This window comes from Melozone crissalis, unplaced genomic scaffold (genome assembly GCF_028551555.1).
Source record: "Melozone crissalis strain CALT ecotype California unplaced genomic scaffold, PUWL_Pcris_2 ptg000006l_1, whole genome shotgun sequence".
NCBI classification, from domain to species: Eukaryota; Metazoa; Chordata; class Aves; order Passeriformes; family Passerellidae; genus Melozone; species Melozone crissalis.
In genome coordinates, this window is record NW_026535784.1 from 51,958,352 (window position 1) to 51,974,753 (window position 16,402).

Here is a 16,402-nt window from a genome sequence, read left to right on the forward strand (position 1 = left end):
ATAACATAAAAAAAAAAGTAGCTCTTTCTCCATATGCAGTCTTGCAAAAAAAATGTATCCCAGGGACTTGGCCCTTTCTAGTCATTTCTACATATATAACTGCTCATCTCTTATGCACGTACGCACTCGCACATAAATCAATGTGCTTGCAGACACACCATATTTCATCTTGCCTTCTAACCTCCCGCTGTCAAGATATTTCCACAAAAAATGTAACAAATAAAACTAACAGCTCCTTTTTCCTTGACTGCCAGAGCAATGTAGGGGACTACTTCTGTACAAGCAAGCTCCTTCTGCTCTGTGAACAAGCACGACTGCGCAGCTTCTGCTCAGACTGCCTTTCTACCACACAGCCTGCTCACACTAACTAAAGGATCAACGAGAAAAAACACAACCACATCTTTGATTTTAACTACAGGAAAAATTGTTTATCTTGATAAGGTACTGGAGTTATCAAAAGCTGTTCAATTTAATGCACAAAAAGGGAAATAAAATGTTTCAGGAATTCAACACAAAGTGCTAACATTGCCCATGACCTCTGAAGTGCTGTTTTATTGTTTGGGTGGGTTTTTTTCCTCTGCTCTCACTGGATGGGATTATAAAGAAGCAGAAATACAAAGTGTTGATGATCAAGAGAATCATCATGATGTAACATGGGCAAAGTTCTCATTTGCCATCAGTTTTGCCTGATTATGTTCAATAGCAGTTATAAAGTTTTATTTAAAAGAGTTGTTCTAACCCTTTACTGAAAAACTGTTTAGGTTCAATGAATTAATTTTAAATTGATGACAATTAGCAGCATTCTTAGGACTTTCTTTCCCCAAGTTCATAAAGTATTTCCACACAGGCTTTTGTTTTAAAAAACAAGCAAAAAGTTTAAAAGCTCACCCACAAAAGAATAAAACAGACAACAGAGGTAAAAATGTGACCTAAAGGATAAATAATTTTATCTTGTTTTCCTTTTAACAAAATTGAATTCAAAACCCTTCTGTTTATTAAAGACATATAGCAAGTCATAAAACAAACATCTTAACAGTCTTAACAGAATTGATGTGCACAATTCAGTTTCATTAAGTATGAATTTAAAATGTGTATTTCAGTTTAGCTTGATATTCCCTTTAGACCACACTTCCAACACTCATACACAATATTTAAGCTGCCCCAAAGCAATCAACAAGGACTTTACAAAGAGACTAACAAAAGTACGTTGTAAAACAATTTGAAATAGTCTTAAATGTTGAAAAAAACCCCCAAAAAACAAAGGATGTGTTCAATGGAATCTAAGCAGGTTGTTGGAAGTACTGAAAGGCAGAGATTCAGTACACAGAGGTAGCTCAGTAAGGGTACTTGCAGTGTTCTGATTATTTAGCATTGACACAACCACAGTCAGCTGCTGTCTGCTTGAACTCCTGCTATGTATTTTGAAAAGGGAACACTGCCTCTGGGCCTGTTGTCTCACCATTCAAAACCAACAGAAAGAGTCATTGATTTCAGTGGGATTGGGACTAAGTCTTTATATTCTCTGGAAATTCAGGTTTATGGAAGTAGAACATAAAGAAACTGTCCTGAGTCTGGATGCTGTCCCCTGCTACAAGCAGGGTTTTAAACCCAGAGGAATTTTTCCCATATGGAATCAGTTACCACTTAGAATGCTTAAGGAAGTGGAACCTTGAATTTGGCCCAGGAACTCTCCATTTCCTAGCAGGCCTGTTTGTGGATCTGCCTGTGCTGCCTGGGGATGCACTGATCAAACTGTGAGCTCACTGCCCAGTGGGAAGGGGCAGAGGGACATGGGCAGTGTCCCTCAGCCTCTTGCCTACTCAGCAGGGAGAGCTTGATCCCCCCTCCAGGGAAGGAAAGAAGGTGGCATGTGCCACCTCCCATACCTTTGTCACATGGTCCTTTTATTGGTGTGCCAGTTGTGAGCAGGGTGATGCTGTCAGCTCACAGATGCCAACAGGGAGTGGCCATCACATAAAGCACCAGGGATTGGTACCAGATTACTTTTTTCCTGTTGTTCACAGGACTGGAAGTAACAGACTAGGTAAACCAAGCACATTTTTTGTTTTTCAGTAAGGCAAAAGGATATGAATTTCACATGCCTATTGTCACATAGATCTTCAGCTTGTGTAAAGGCTTACAGCCTTATCAGAGCTCTTATCATCTACATTTGCTACAGACTTGCTGCAAGGTGTTTGCACTCAGCCACACCTTTAGCTGCAATGTTCACCATGACACACATGGAAGCTCTGCATTTATATTGATCCCACATTGACCTATTCCTTTCCTTACTCAATATTTTAATGCACAATTGCCAGCACAGTTTTTGCAGAGGGGCACAGCCCCAAGTCTGGACTAGAGCAGGTTTCTGAAATCTTCATCTCCCAGACAAGATGTAGTGCTGGCTGCATGTTTAAATATATGCCTGCATTCCTTTCTTTTCAATGCCTAGAAATAGTATTTTGTATTCTTTTTTGACCTAAGTTTATTAGAAAGAGTAATATTATTTTTTTAAAAGTTGTGATTGATTGTCTAATGAGCTAAGATAGCATTTCTGTTACTATAAGGATCCTTTTAATTAGCAAAAAAAAAATAAATTGTCAACTTTCTTGTCCTCATAAGCTACTCTTCATTACCAATGCAGTAATAGAGAAAACATAGCTTGGCTTATTACAATAAAGGCTCTGTTTCAGCATCCTAAATTCTCTGTGCAGGTTGCTGTGCATTGCACAGGGGGAAGGCGAAGAAAAAAAGAAAACCAAAAATTCATGTTCTTCAGGGGTAAATGATAAAAAGATCTCCTAGCTGCAAACACAAATACTTCACTCATAACCCAAGCACCAGACCATTTCTTTGAAGAAGCTTATGAGGCATTTAAGATATACAATGGCACAATATCATACAATGGAATTGAAAGAATTTTCTTGAGATACCATTAACTTTGAAGGAATGTCTAGACAACTGTGTCAACAAATGCAAATAATTCATGCTTTTCAGCTTCTATCCATTGGATGGCCCCATGCTGAGTATACACAAACTCAGAAGAAAAAGGCATGTCACAGTCATATGACTAGGGAGTGTAACAGAGTCACACAGAAATTCAAGTCAATCTCAGAAAAAAACCTCCAGAAAGCTCTTCCCCAAGAGAAGAGCAGGTAAGCCAGCAGTGGGATAGGCTCCTGGTCATTTTGGCTAGTTTAAAACAGAGACTTGCTGCTGGTGCACCCTGGCTTCAAAGCAGGGGCAATGGAAGAACCAGCTGTCAGTCATAACGATTCACTCGGTTAGAAAAATAAACTAATGGACTCCAAAATACTGTACAACCTCTTGCAGCAACCAACAAAGTGGCTTCTGAAAACAATGCTTTTGCCAAAATGCATCTGTAAGGCACTTAACAGGTATCTTTTAATATATATATATATATATATAGATAGATATAAAAAAATAAAATATGCACTAAAGCAACATTCACAAAACCCAGCTGTGTCAATTGTCTGTGTGTACAGTATAGTACATATATACATTCACTGTGACACAGGCCATCTCCACCATTATACCTTCACCGGTGCTTTGGGCTGCCTGGTTAATTTCAGTGCCTGTGAACAGGAAACAAAACAGTCACTTTTTTATACCCTTAAAAGACAAGCAACAGCTCAAGGTAAGAGTCTCATTTATAAAGGGCAACAAAACACTGTGGGTACTTCTGCGCGGCTGAGAGAGGAGTCAGCGTGCAGCTGACAGGCTCTGGGCTCTGAGATGATGTTTGTGTCTCATAGCCCATCACAACCTGCCCTTACAGAGGAACCACAAGGACCATGGCTACAGTGTCAGTGAAGGAAGCAGAGCTGGGTCTCAGGTGCCTTTTACAAAGTGACCATTTGGACCCCACTCAAACCACTCGTGGCACAGATGAAAGAGCTTCAGACCCACTTAAGGAAAGACAGTGAAGAAAATGTGTGCCAACACCTTTGTGTGCCTGGCTTCCTTCAACATAGCTCAAAGCCTGCTCAGAGGATAATCACTGCTGCAGTGGTGGATGTCATGCACCTTTGATGTTTATACCCTCCTTTCTGAGAAAAGGTAAGAAATAGCCAAAGTCCATCAGCCCAGAGGTGATCTTATGCCAGGGGACACCTGACATCTTTGTAGCTCCATTGTTGCTGAGGAAGAAAGAAACCCCTTTCTTTTTTGACAGCAGGGTCCAGCTCTGTGTTCCTCACAGGGCTGGTGAATTATGGTGGCTGAGCTATTTATTCAGTGTGTGACAAAAGTTCAACCCAGTGCTCATGCTTCCCGTTTGGCAGGAAGCAGCCTAAGTAAGGAGAGAAATGTGCTAGGCTCAGAAAGCATTGGGTTTTCAGCTGCTCCTGGGCAGCAGTGTGGGCACTGGAAGGGTGCTGGCTCTTGGTGTGCTCAGTAGCAAAAAAAGCTCTGTGCCTTCTTAGATGGGACAAATTGGCCCAGGTGAGAGGAATTTAGACAAATTAGCAAATTCTGAAATTTGGAACCTCTGTTTTTCTGAAGGAAGTCTTTTGGGTGAAGAGCCCTGACAGACTGGCATTTGTCTGAGTTCTTGTTTCCAGCAGGTTGGCTAAACAAGCAATTTTCAGTCAGAGAGATGCCTGATGGGGCTTCTTATTGTAGATATTAACCTTTAATATTGTACACTTAAAGCTTGTAAGCACTGCTTGAAAATCACTCCAGCACAAATGTAAACCCTTAAAAAACCCCCAAACCTTTAAAAATAAATGGGATATATTCCCCCCAGAAACACCAGCATTTAACTATTGTTAAATCCAGCCCTTTGAGATTAGACTTTTGGATATTATTCAACAAGAGACTTTAGAGAGAGAGACATCATTCCACACTTTGTTTGGGGAAACAATTTTTTAACTTTGTAGTTTGGCAGATTCTGCTGCCATATTTACAAAGTAGAAATACCTTAGTGTAGATGAACCTCTAAATATTTAAATTCAATTTCATACAACCGATCACATGTACTATCATAATTAAGTAAGAATGTCACTGCAGTTGAGTACTGTGACTGGATAACTGCCTCCCCCTGCAAGAGAGATGCCAAAATGAAGCCAAGGTGTTTGTAGAAAATAAACATCAAGGGTGATGATGACATGTTTATTTTCAAAGCAGGAGACCATTATCCAGTCTCAACATTCACTTCTATTATACTTATTGCAACTGTACCAGAGCCAACCTCATTGATTTTTTTCAAAGAGTAATTAAAATAACATTTGTGAATAATACAGAAGACCAACTGAAGAAGCTGCAGCAACAGAACAACAATCCCCCAAAGTGGTTCTACAGTGGCATTACAGTCTGCTTAGCACAGGAGGCTTATTTGATGCTTAATGAATAAGAAACTAGTGCTGGTGAACTGTAAATCTCTCCAGTACTGCTTGATTGTTCTGATGCTCTGTTTAAAGGCTGTTTTAATTTGCAGCAGCTGACAGCAGCCCCTAAAGGCCATTACTGCCCTGAGAATCAGGGAGGTCTGGATGAGCTCCAGCCCCACTCCTGAGATGCTGAAGAGAAGTCAGCATTGCAGGGATTGTTCTGTCACCAGCAGCATAAACTTCAGTCTGTCTTTCTACAGGAATAGCATGGAATTTTCTTTATACCACAGGTAAAGTCTCCTGATAATTTCTGATTAAAAGAAAAACTATAATTTTCAGACTGATGGATAATTGCCACTGGATTCTCAGATTTTCATTTTCAGATACTCAGACCAGTATATATTAACCAGGTCTGATTTCTGAACACAGTTTCTGAAAACTGAGAGTTTTCCTGCTTTTTACAGTTCAGATAACACATGAAAATCACTGATTTGGGACTTTAGCATTCAAGACAGCAAGGTTAGTTTAGTGAAGCTGTAAAATGACAGCCACTGGGTTTTGCTGAAAATTGGAAATATGAGTGTTAGCAATAAAATTTCTCCACTGCTAAATGGAGAATGCAGGGTGCTGATGGAGCTGCTCAGTAGTTCTCAACCCTCACTGAAAATGGCTGCCAAAGGTTGCTTCAGTTGCTGCAGCTTCTTGATCTTTATTATCTCAGAACATTAAAAGACAGCATTAAATTTGATCTCATGGACTAGCTTTTGCAGGGTGGTTATTCTGAGAACCTGACTAAAACCACTGCAATCTTCTCACATAGATCACAGAATGGCTGTCAGATGTCAATACCTTCAATTTGTACCAAAATAAGCATAATTTGAATCAGTGGTGTTGATTCCAAACCCTCTAGGTTATAGTTTATAATCCTACAAGTTATACCATGCCTTAATTTTGGCATGAAATGGGATAACCCAGACTGCTGTAGACTTCTTGCTATTGTAAGGAGTGACACAAATGGGAAGGGAAGGGGAAAAAAGTTTCCATCTTGCTTCAATCAGTTCAGAAAGTGTCCTTATTTTACCTCATTTCCCCAGCTCCCATGCCAGCCAACACATCTTTGTCACTTCTCCATAAAGGAGACCCAAAGCTGTGATTATTAAGCAGCTAATGGATGGAGACATTCTTATGGGGCATATTCTGAATTCATAATTTGAATTAATTTGTAACTTGAATTAACTGTGGAGGTCTAACTTCATGCTTTGAACTTTTTCAGAGTCTCTTGAATCCCCTTTTCAAGCAGGATAAAGTTCTGCACTTTTATTTTGATACTGCTGTGTTTATCATTGTTGTAGAGGAAGCAAGGAAATAGAAAAATCCCAACCACAGAAGGAACCCCAGGAGTTTAGGACATGTGTTTTGGTATTTTTTCCCTCACAGTACACTTGCCATTATAAATCAAATCCAGCAATCCTTACCTTTTGCCTAGAAACCATCCAGGATTTTATTGTTGGTACCAACAGGCTGCCAAGAAGGATCTGAGCAGGATGATAGATGAGCAAAGGGACGGAAATTAAGGACAGGTATTCATAACCTGCAAATACTATCTTCAGCATGGGAATCCCTGCAGGCAGAAAAACAGGAGACAGACTCTCACCTCAGACTTTGAGCTCCAGATAAAAGCAAAGCATTTTATATTGCACTGACATTTTACAATAATAAAAAAAAAAAGAAATCCCAAAATGAGCTGAAATGTTTTATATACTAAAAATCCAACCCAAATGAGCAAGAGCATGAATACAAAAAATACATGGCAGAGAAAGTTCTGTGGCAGAAAGGGTGGAGTAGGGAATGCCACAAAAGATCTTTTCTAATGATGCTAATATTGACTTGATATACAGCACCTTCTGCTACAGCATGACTGTTCAGTTGCTGACCACAGTTCTATACTGCTTCTTTACTACCTCCTCTCACTGGGCTGTTCTGTATTCACACGATTGTCCTCCATCCAACCTGCCCAACTTCTGCTTGTAACATTTGCAACCGTTCTTCGGTCTGTTCTCCACTGGAGGAGGGTCATGTTTTGCTTGTACATTCCCTCCAGTTGGTAAGCATCCAAATGAGAGCCTTCCTTGCTTTGACTGATCCATGAGACACAAAAGATTTAGTCAGCTGGGTGAGCAATATGAAGTGATCCTGCCCACAAAGAGTTGGGCAGCAGCTGGAGTACAGAAGTTGCTAGATGCTGGAAGAAGTGAGTGCTAAGACCTAGAGATGGGCCATTTTTTCCAAGAGCTGGAATTTTCACTCAGCAGTGCTAGTTCTATCAGATATCTCCATGCACAATCTTCCTGCTTGATGATGTGATATGTAAAAATAAGTTTTATTCACTTCTGCAGTAATGAAACCAATTATGCCTACTTTGTACATATTACTGTTCAAAACTACCTGTTTAAATCTTGGAACTTTGCTAGCATGCTCCACAAAGTGCAGGTGTGGACAAAACCTGCAACCAGCTCTGTCTTGGCTGACCAGATATTTGCACAGGTGCCAACAAGAGCAGCTGTGATGCCTCAGAAGCCTCCTGAGAATGCACCTTATTTTCTCTCTCATCTTAAATGTCACTCTAGGAGTCCTCTGCCAGCATCAACCTTGACGTGAAGCAGATTGCACACGCTTTTCACAGAGCTCATCTGAGTGTCTCACAGAATCACAGAGAGCTCTGGGTTGGAAGGGACCTCAAGGACCATCTTATTCCAGCCCCTTGCCACAGAGACACCTTCCACCAGACCAGGTTGCTCCAATCCCCATCCAGCCTGGCTCTGCCTTGTCTCCTTTCCCAGGAATGGCAAAACATTGAGGTTTGTGCCACACACCCTCCATTTCCCCATGAGGAGATGCCTCAGATCAGCCAAAGCTGTCATATTTTTGGAAATTTTTCTTTATATCTTGGATAAACTCCCATTCTCAACACCACTTCAGGCTTTCTTTAATAACCTTGACCACTCCCTATGTGAGCAAACAGCTTATTTGTTGAATATTACTTCACCAGTACCCCACATTGACATATGTCCGGGCTTGCTGAAATCGTCATGATGCTTCACAGCACCATTTCTTGTAATTATTATTATTATTATCTTCATCACATTGTACCACTAAAATCTCATGCCTGTGCCTTTACCTATGTGTATATTTGCAGGGATGGATTAAATCAAATAAATAAAGGCTTGCATGTTTTATTTCAGTATTATAATTGCCTTCAAAACAACATCATGGACCTATCAGACAATTGCTTATTATTAACACTAATTTCTGGGGCTTGGGAATAAATAGTATTTAGATAGAAATTAAATGGGCATTTACATTATATTAAGGCATGTAATTTACCTCAAATGCCCATCATACTGTTTTTGTAAACAGATAAAGGTTTTATTGCCTGTTTCCACATCTCAAATTGACCCTCATGGGTCCTTTTCTATTTTGTAATCACAGAAAAATACACGTGAGTCCCAAGCTATGAACATGCTGTATTTCTGTTTGTAAGACAGTACCTGGTGTTTTGGTAGTGCAATTTCATCCACAGATCCAAAAACATTTTAGAAAGCTGAAGAGGGCTCCTACAGAGAATCAGAAACACTACAATGACTAGCCTAAGATGACACAGAAACTAATGGCACAGACGTGAACAGAATGCATCCAAAGTGACTGAGACATGCTTTAGATAACTGTACATTTTCTGAAAGAAATAAATGAAATTCCAGCTTAAAAGGTAAATTCTCTAGAGGAAAACTATTTCTGTAAACTAGGAAAAGAAAATTAAAGTTGTCAAATAGAAATACAAAGTACTACAATTAGTGTGACAATATAATTAGATCACTGGGTAGAAAGAGGTTCTTAATTCACAGCTTGTTTAAATACATGTCACAACAACATTTCCTGGAAGCTACTAATGTGCAATTAAAGTTCCTATTATTTACCAGGAAATGCTAACTGATGAGAAGAGGGAATAAAAATAATTTTTACAGGTAAGGACTAGTCCATTGGAAAGAAAAGAAACCCAACCTTGTTGCCTTTTCATGCACTTTCTGATCTTTATAATTCCAACTTTGCCAGTATGCAACTCTCAGAAAATATTTCGTGACAGCGATCCCCATAGTGTAGTCCCAAACGCTTGTGTCAGTAACATTACCACAAAGCTAAACTAAACAGCATGAGTGTTATTTATTTTTAAAAATGCCATCTAAACTTTTTAGTAGCAATATGTAGCAGCTGCAAGCATCAGTATGACTGTTAATGTTTTCCAAACACATAAAACCCATGCAAATATCTAATTAGGGAAAACATGCTCTAATAGTTACTTCTGCCTCTTTTAAAATAAAACACAAAAACAACTACATTTTTCTCATATATATATATATGTATATAAATATACATATATAAACACTTGGGAGAAAAACAAACACTGAAGGCTCATGCCAAAACCACCCATTCATGCTGCTGTGGTTTATGGAGTTACAAGCTTCCAGCAATCTGGTTCAACTCTCTGCCAAAGACCCTCACTCACTAAATATCAGGAGACCTGAATAACAAAGTTCTCTTTTGTGCTTTGGTGCTAAGTTGGTCAGCTTTGCTCAAAGTGGAGCTTTAACAAGCTTCCCATCTTCCTCCAAAGACAGGAGTGGGATGAGACAGCAGCACCCCACCTGACTAGAACTACAGAGAGCTGCAGCAGAAGGGAGAAAAACCAAAGATTGTTCTACAGGTATTCCTTTCAAACAAGATCATTGGTATTCCCAGCTTTTTACCCCAGATTTCCCTCTTCCCCTTTGTTTGGGTATGTTTCTCCTATCAGTGCTCCCCACATTCCCATATTCCTCCTTGCTCTTTGGCCCTGGTGTTCAGAGGCTCTTTTTCTGTTTGTGTTTTCTCCCTTCCTCCTTTTCCCTCCTCCACTCCCATGCTTTCAGCCTCCAAGAGTTTGCTTCCCAAGACCTTTGATTCTTGTCATTGCAGCCATGTAAGTTTTGGGTATTTCCACTAAAATCACTCAGCTGCACTAAGGGCAGGGGCACCAACATCACAGTCCCACTGCAGCTGAGGGAAGAAGACAGGTCTGTAACAGGGAGCACATTGCAGTTTTCTCCCTTTTTTGTGTCCTCACTCAGCTCTTCTTTTTCCACATTAGGCACTTTGCAAACCTGAGGAAAGCAAAGGAAACTGTTTATCCTTGACCTCCAACAGCAGCAAGGAGGAGTGAGAGCACTGCTCTTGCAGCTCTCCATTGCTCCAGGGTGTTCCAGCTTGGCTCCAAGGCTGTGGATTATCAGCCCTGGCCAAAGGCCACTGCTTCTCTAATAACCTGCTCAACTGAAAGCTACTTAATCCTTCCCCCAGTCTGCACCCAGTATAGCCTCCCACATTCTCCCCTTTCCCCTTTGCTATTTTCACATTTCCTAAAAGGCCCATGAAAATATTATGCTGCGCTTCACTACATTTAGTTAACTGTAAAATAATAATAATAAAAAACCCTAAAAGATTTGAAGGTATTTTAAAGATAATTTAAATATAGGACTCTTTTCATCTAGCTATCACTGCAGTAATATAAATGAAGCAAATTAATTTTAATGCTCCAAGGTTCTGATTCTGTGTCACTGTCACTGACAGGATCCAACTAGACTTTATGAGATGGCATTTGACTTTATGGAAGTGAGCACTATGCACGCATTTACAATTTTACAGGGACTTTAAGCTGTCATGCTGAAAAATGTTTATAAAACATTAATCAAAAAATGCCTCTTTAATACAATGCATTGTCTGAAAGATGTTAGAAGGCACATATTGTAAATGGATTCTTTTTCTGACTAAAGTAATTTCTACCAAAAGCCTTTCCCCACTGCTATACAAGTACACAGTGTGGAGAGATAAAGAGCACTTTCTCAGCACATTACTACCTGATCCAAACACTTGGGAAATCACTAATGTACAGCATGCCATATTTCCATGTCACACATGACACATTTGTCTAAAATTACCCAACAGAGTTTGACATTGCAGCATATTCCTTAGCAGAGCTTTCAACTGACATCTGCCAAGTAAGAACTTCAAGTAGGAGCTTTCTTCTTCTAACAAGCAAGTAAGAGTTTTCTTTTATCCTATACCCATGATGGAAATGATAAAACAATAAGCACTGGAAATCAGGGGTTTTTTTCTATTTTAATATGTTTATTTTATGCTTGCTGGATGTGTAAGCTCCCCTTAAAGCACTGTTTCATCAATTGCTGTTTTCTATCACATTGCAATGGGTTCAGAGAACTTAACAGAACATTTTTATTACCACCAAAACACAGGCCATTATCTCTCACACCCAAAGCAGAATTATTGCTAGTGCTCTACTTCCATACTTCACTGTATAGGTTTTTTTCCCTTCAATGTCTTCATAACAAACAATTTATCCTAAACCTTTATTGCCTACATTACTGAAACACATTCCACATCACCAAACGCTGCAGCATTTCTGCTCAGGAAAAGAGATTTGGGGCAAAACAGAGAGGTCATCCTAGGGCTATGGAACCATCAGGCAATCAGGAATCAGAATGCCAAAGAACCCTCACAAAGAGACACTGGAAATACTTGGAAGAAAAGCTTTACCTCTGAATTTTTACCTCTCCTTTGTACTTGTGAATGCATTTCAGAACCCTCAATTGCTACAATCTTCAAGTGCAATACACAAAATGAATCAAGTGCATGATAGTGGCTTCTCTGATGCTCTCCACGCCACTCTCTTACTGAAGGATCCTCTCAGGGATTGATGTGAAAGGAACATTATTGGTCCAACAGCTATTTCCTTTTTCATCTGAGAAAAGGCCTGTAAAGAGGGGCTTATACTGTGCTGAGCCTCTCCCAGGCTGCCAGAGGGAGGGTCTGAATTTATGCTGCAAAGACAGAGCCAAACGAGCACCTGAAATCTGACTGCCAAGTTTCAGACCAGCTCTGCTTGGAGCCCAGTGGCTGCATGGTGGGAAGGGCTGGCAAGATTCAGGCAGTGCCCAATTTAGGGGATTAGAAAAGAGTTGTTCATGCAGAGAGCTGCCAGAACAGCAAGGTACTGCTCATCTCACTTGAAAACTTTCTTAAGGGCTTCCCTGTTTCTTCCCAGGCAAATCATTGCTGTGGTTAGTTTTGAGGAGACACAAGTTCACACACTATGCCTGTCCTCAGTGAAGCCAAACCAGGGATAGATGTTTCTTGCTCTTGTTCAGACTGTGCTATAGCATACTAAGATCATGATAGAAAAAGATGCTTTTGACAAATTAACTGGATTCTTTTTCCTACACCCGTGCCCGCTCCAAAGCACACCCTGAATTCAAGTTAAATGCTTTTCCCTAAGGACCAGTTTCCTTCAGGTATAGGAATAGCTAAATGGTACCTGACCACCTCTAACAATTCAAATATTTGCTGGCTACTGAGTATTCCCATTCCAGCCCAAGAAAGTACCTTCCAGTGTAATATGAGATCACATTACATTGCAGGGAGAATTGTGCCCTTTTGCCCACATACATGCTGTATGAAGAAGATTCATGCCTAAAATATTCTCAGGGAAGAAAAAAGACAATTTTTTTCCAGTATGATTTCATATTTCAGGTCAGTGACAAGTGTAATGGAAAGAAAAAACCAGGCTCATGGGGTGGTACAAACAAACATCTGAGGGGGAGATTACACAAGGGACTGTGGGATGTTAAGAGACTCTGGAAGAACTGCAGGGGAAAACTGCAAAATGGAGGCTGTCCTCGCTCAGTTTGGAGGTGTGGACCCTAATCTTCAAAAACATTTCTCTCTCTTTGGGAAAGAACAATCTCCTTGCATTACATTAAATAATTTACCTCTTTGCAGGGCTAGAATTACTGGGGAGGCTCTGCCCTTAATCAGTGATGTGGCTACATATTAGCCATACACTTCTATGGGATGCAAGAATTTATGCTATAAGAGACTGGACTGGTACAATATTTAAGTAAAGGAGGAAGAGGAAGAGAAATTAATGAGAAAGAGGATTTTCCTTTTGCTGTAACTCTAACAAGATTTTAAAAAATGAAGAAAACCTAATATGCTTTGAATGCTTTTGCTCATTCTTTCTCTTCAGAAAAAAATATATATTTCATATATTAATATATATACTATACTCACACAGAAATCTGTTATTCAAGTGCAATGTAAGTACAGCTACCAGGGAACAGCACATCTTGATACTATCAAAGTTTTAAGGAAATGAAACTGCAAAAGCTGGGAGGAAGAGAAAGAAATTAGAGTTTGTCTGTTTCTGGGGCTTCAGCGGGTGCATTCAGATTGGAAGTGATGTTTAATGAACAGCATAGGCAATCTTACCAGCTGCTAACAATGAAACATTTAGCACCAACAACTGAAGACTGGGGCCTGAGACTCCAGAACACCTCCACCTGGCTGACAATATGGTGGTAGGAATTAGTTAACAAGGAATTCAGGAATGATTTGAACACCCTAAGTCATTTTTCATATGTGACTTATTCTTAATTTGGCACCACAATGTGGATGTAGCCCTGCTGTAAGCCCACACTCACACTTCAGTGCTTTTTTTATTGCTTGCTTATCAGCTCACTCTTCATATATATACCCCCTAATCAAAGCACAGGCAGCAAATTGATAATGAATTACAAATTTGCTATCAATAACTAAGTTACAAAGCTAAAATTAATATAATTCAAAACCCTTTTTAGAGGTTTAGTACAGGAAACCTACTAATGAAAGGAATTCTGGACAAAGAGATGGACAAGCAACCTAAACCCACAAAGCTGAGATTTGATTAATTTGATTCTTTCCTTGAACACTACTGCCTTTCCACATACAGCTGAGGCTAAGATTTCACAGTATTAAAGTTTTCATTATATCTACACATATTATTAAAAAAACCCATTAAAATAATGTTTTATAGTCTTTCTTATTATGTTTGTAAAGACAGGCAGGAAAGGTTTATGCTCAAACCTGTTTCATACGAATTTTTTTAAAGCTTTTTCTCCACCTGTAACCTTGATGCAAAGGAAAACATGACACACAAATTCGTTATAAATAGAAAACCAGGAAAACCCTTCTTTTCATAAAGGAAAACCTATAATTTTGCTTTATTCATCTAATTTCTGTAGCCGAAAAAAAGAACACGAGGCCAGAAAATCTTACTGCTCCATTTGGGAAGGCATTTTGAGAAAACATCTCCCTACAACATGAAATCCTATGGGACACTATCTGCCATTATAGAATTCTCTGGATAGGGTTGTGTGCTGGCAGTGCTCATGGCAGCTTTTAGAGCTGGATCCCTACTCCAGACTCCCAAACTCTCCTGCAACAGGAGATTTCCAGATTTCACTGCTGCTGTTGATTTCTCACATCTTTGCACCCACTGCTTTAGAAGTGTCTGGAGTCAGCAGCTCAGACTGGCTGCCAGAAGGTGCACTGAGAGAGCAAATGTAGATACAACTCTCTCAGGGAGACTCAACATCATCTTCAATAGTCACCAGCTTTACTATGGGTGACACTTGTAGCCTCTGCCAGCTTGAGGTAAAAAAAAACCAACTTGAGTCATGTCCAAACATGGATCTTCCCAAGGGTAACCTGTCAGCTGTCTGCTGAATATAATGCAGTTTCTTAAAGTAGATAAATTAACTTTAACTGTTTTAGGTGGGGAGGGAGAGCTCCTGTGTCATTATCATTTTACAGATGGATATGTGTGTTTACTTTTTTTTATTTCATTATAAAGAGGTATGAGCTTGCTGTCATTAAAACCTGCAATCTGGTTTTTAGTGTCTGATCCAATTACGTGTGCTTCTGGAAAGACACACAACCAAATAAATAATTGGAGAGGTGCAACTCTGAAATGACAATTGTTATTCATCGATCCCTTTCTGCAAGTCGAGATTGAGAGATGTAAACTTCAAGTGAATGAGATCTCCTGGGAGAGATCCTTCAGTTCAAACACAGTAAACAACTGTTGTCCTCTGATGCACATTTTAGTACTGCTGCAGGCAAACTTTCTAAATATTAATAAAAAACCTATACAGATGAAAAGGAAGCCCTGGGAGCTGGTACAGAATTTCTTGCCACATTCTAGGTCTAATCAAAGAAACATATGTTTCAGGTCAGAAAGAAAAGGAGATTCCCTAATTTGCTGTAGTATTTTCCCTTCTAGAATCACAGAGAGGTCAAGTTTGACTAAACTGCAACAGATTAAATGTACTAGATTGTGATAGTTGTTAAAAAACCAAGGGGGAGGCAGGTATTCTGTGCCCAAAAGCCACCATGACTCACTGAATTATAGCATTTCCTACTGCCAGACTGGCCTGCCAGCACATTTCCCTGCAAAGTTCAGACCCAGGGATGCCCTGCTCCGAAGGAGGCAAACAGGGGCAAGCCACATATGAGCAATGAGAGAAAATAAGATTGATGCTCTGACACAGACAATCTGAGTGACCACAGCCTACCCAAACTGTCAGTTTGACTTCCTGGGCAAGACAGCGATTGCTGTGTGCAAGCAGCAAACACTCACCCTATCCCCAGTTACAGAAATCTTCTGCTTATATGTCAGTTTGCTAATATTCTGATATAGATAAACATATCTATATAAAACCTGGTATTATTTATATTCAGATATACATGGTTTTGCAGCTGTACTGGAAATAGGTAACAACATTTCCCAGGCATTTTTTGAGGTCTGCTCAGAAAGAAGACATAACAGGGACTTGGTGATAACCTGACTGATAACACTGGTGGATAAGAACCAAATGCTGGCTCTAGAAGACTGCCAGGCTAAGAAATGTGACTCATCTGCCTAGAAAAGAAAGAGGCTAACATGAGAAAAGTGCAGTAGATCAAGATGCTTCTGTTGTCACCACTGTCATCTCATGTAACACAAATCCCTTGGTTCTTATTTTTCCAGAGACAGAGAGGAGAATCACAGAGCTGAGGAAAAAGCCCAGACAATAACCTGATGTTCCTTCCAAGAAAATGCTGGGCAAAGACTGAAGTGATGAGAA

At 39.8% G+C, this 16,402-nt stretch overlaps 1 protein-coding gene across 1 annotated transcript in view; it reads right to left on the reverse strand.

Annotated features, from left to right (window-relative positions):
• Window positions 1-1,951: 1,951 nt before the first annotated feature.
• The window catches only part of SLC10A7 (solute carrier family 10 member 7), a 137,569-nt gene continuing 123,118 nt past the window's right edge, over window positions 1,952-16,402 (reverse strand). The window contains exons 11-12 of the mRNA XM_054293405.1: window positions 6,827-6,972; window positions 1,952-3,596 (exon numbers count right to left, since the gene is read on the reverse strand). Of these exons, the coding sequence (XP_054149380.1) occupies window positions 3,552-3,596; window positions 6,827-6,972 (191 nt within the window). The 3' untranslated portion in view covers window positions 1,952-3,551. The remainder of the gene's footprint in view (window positions 3,597-6,826; window positions 6,973-16,402) is intronic.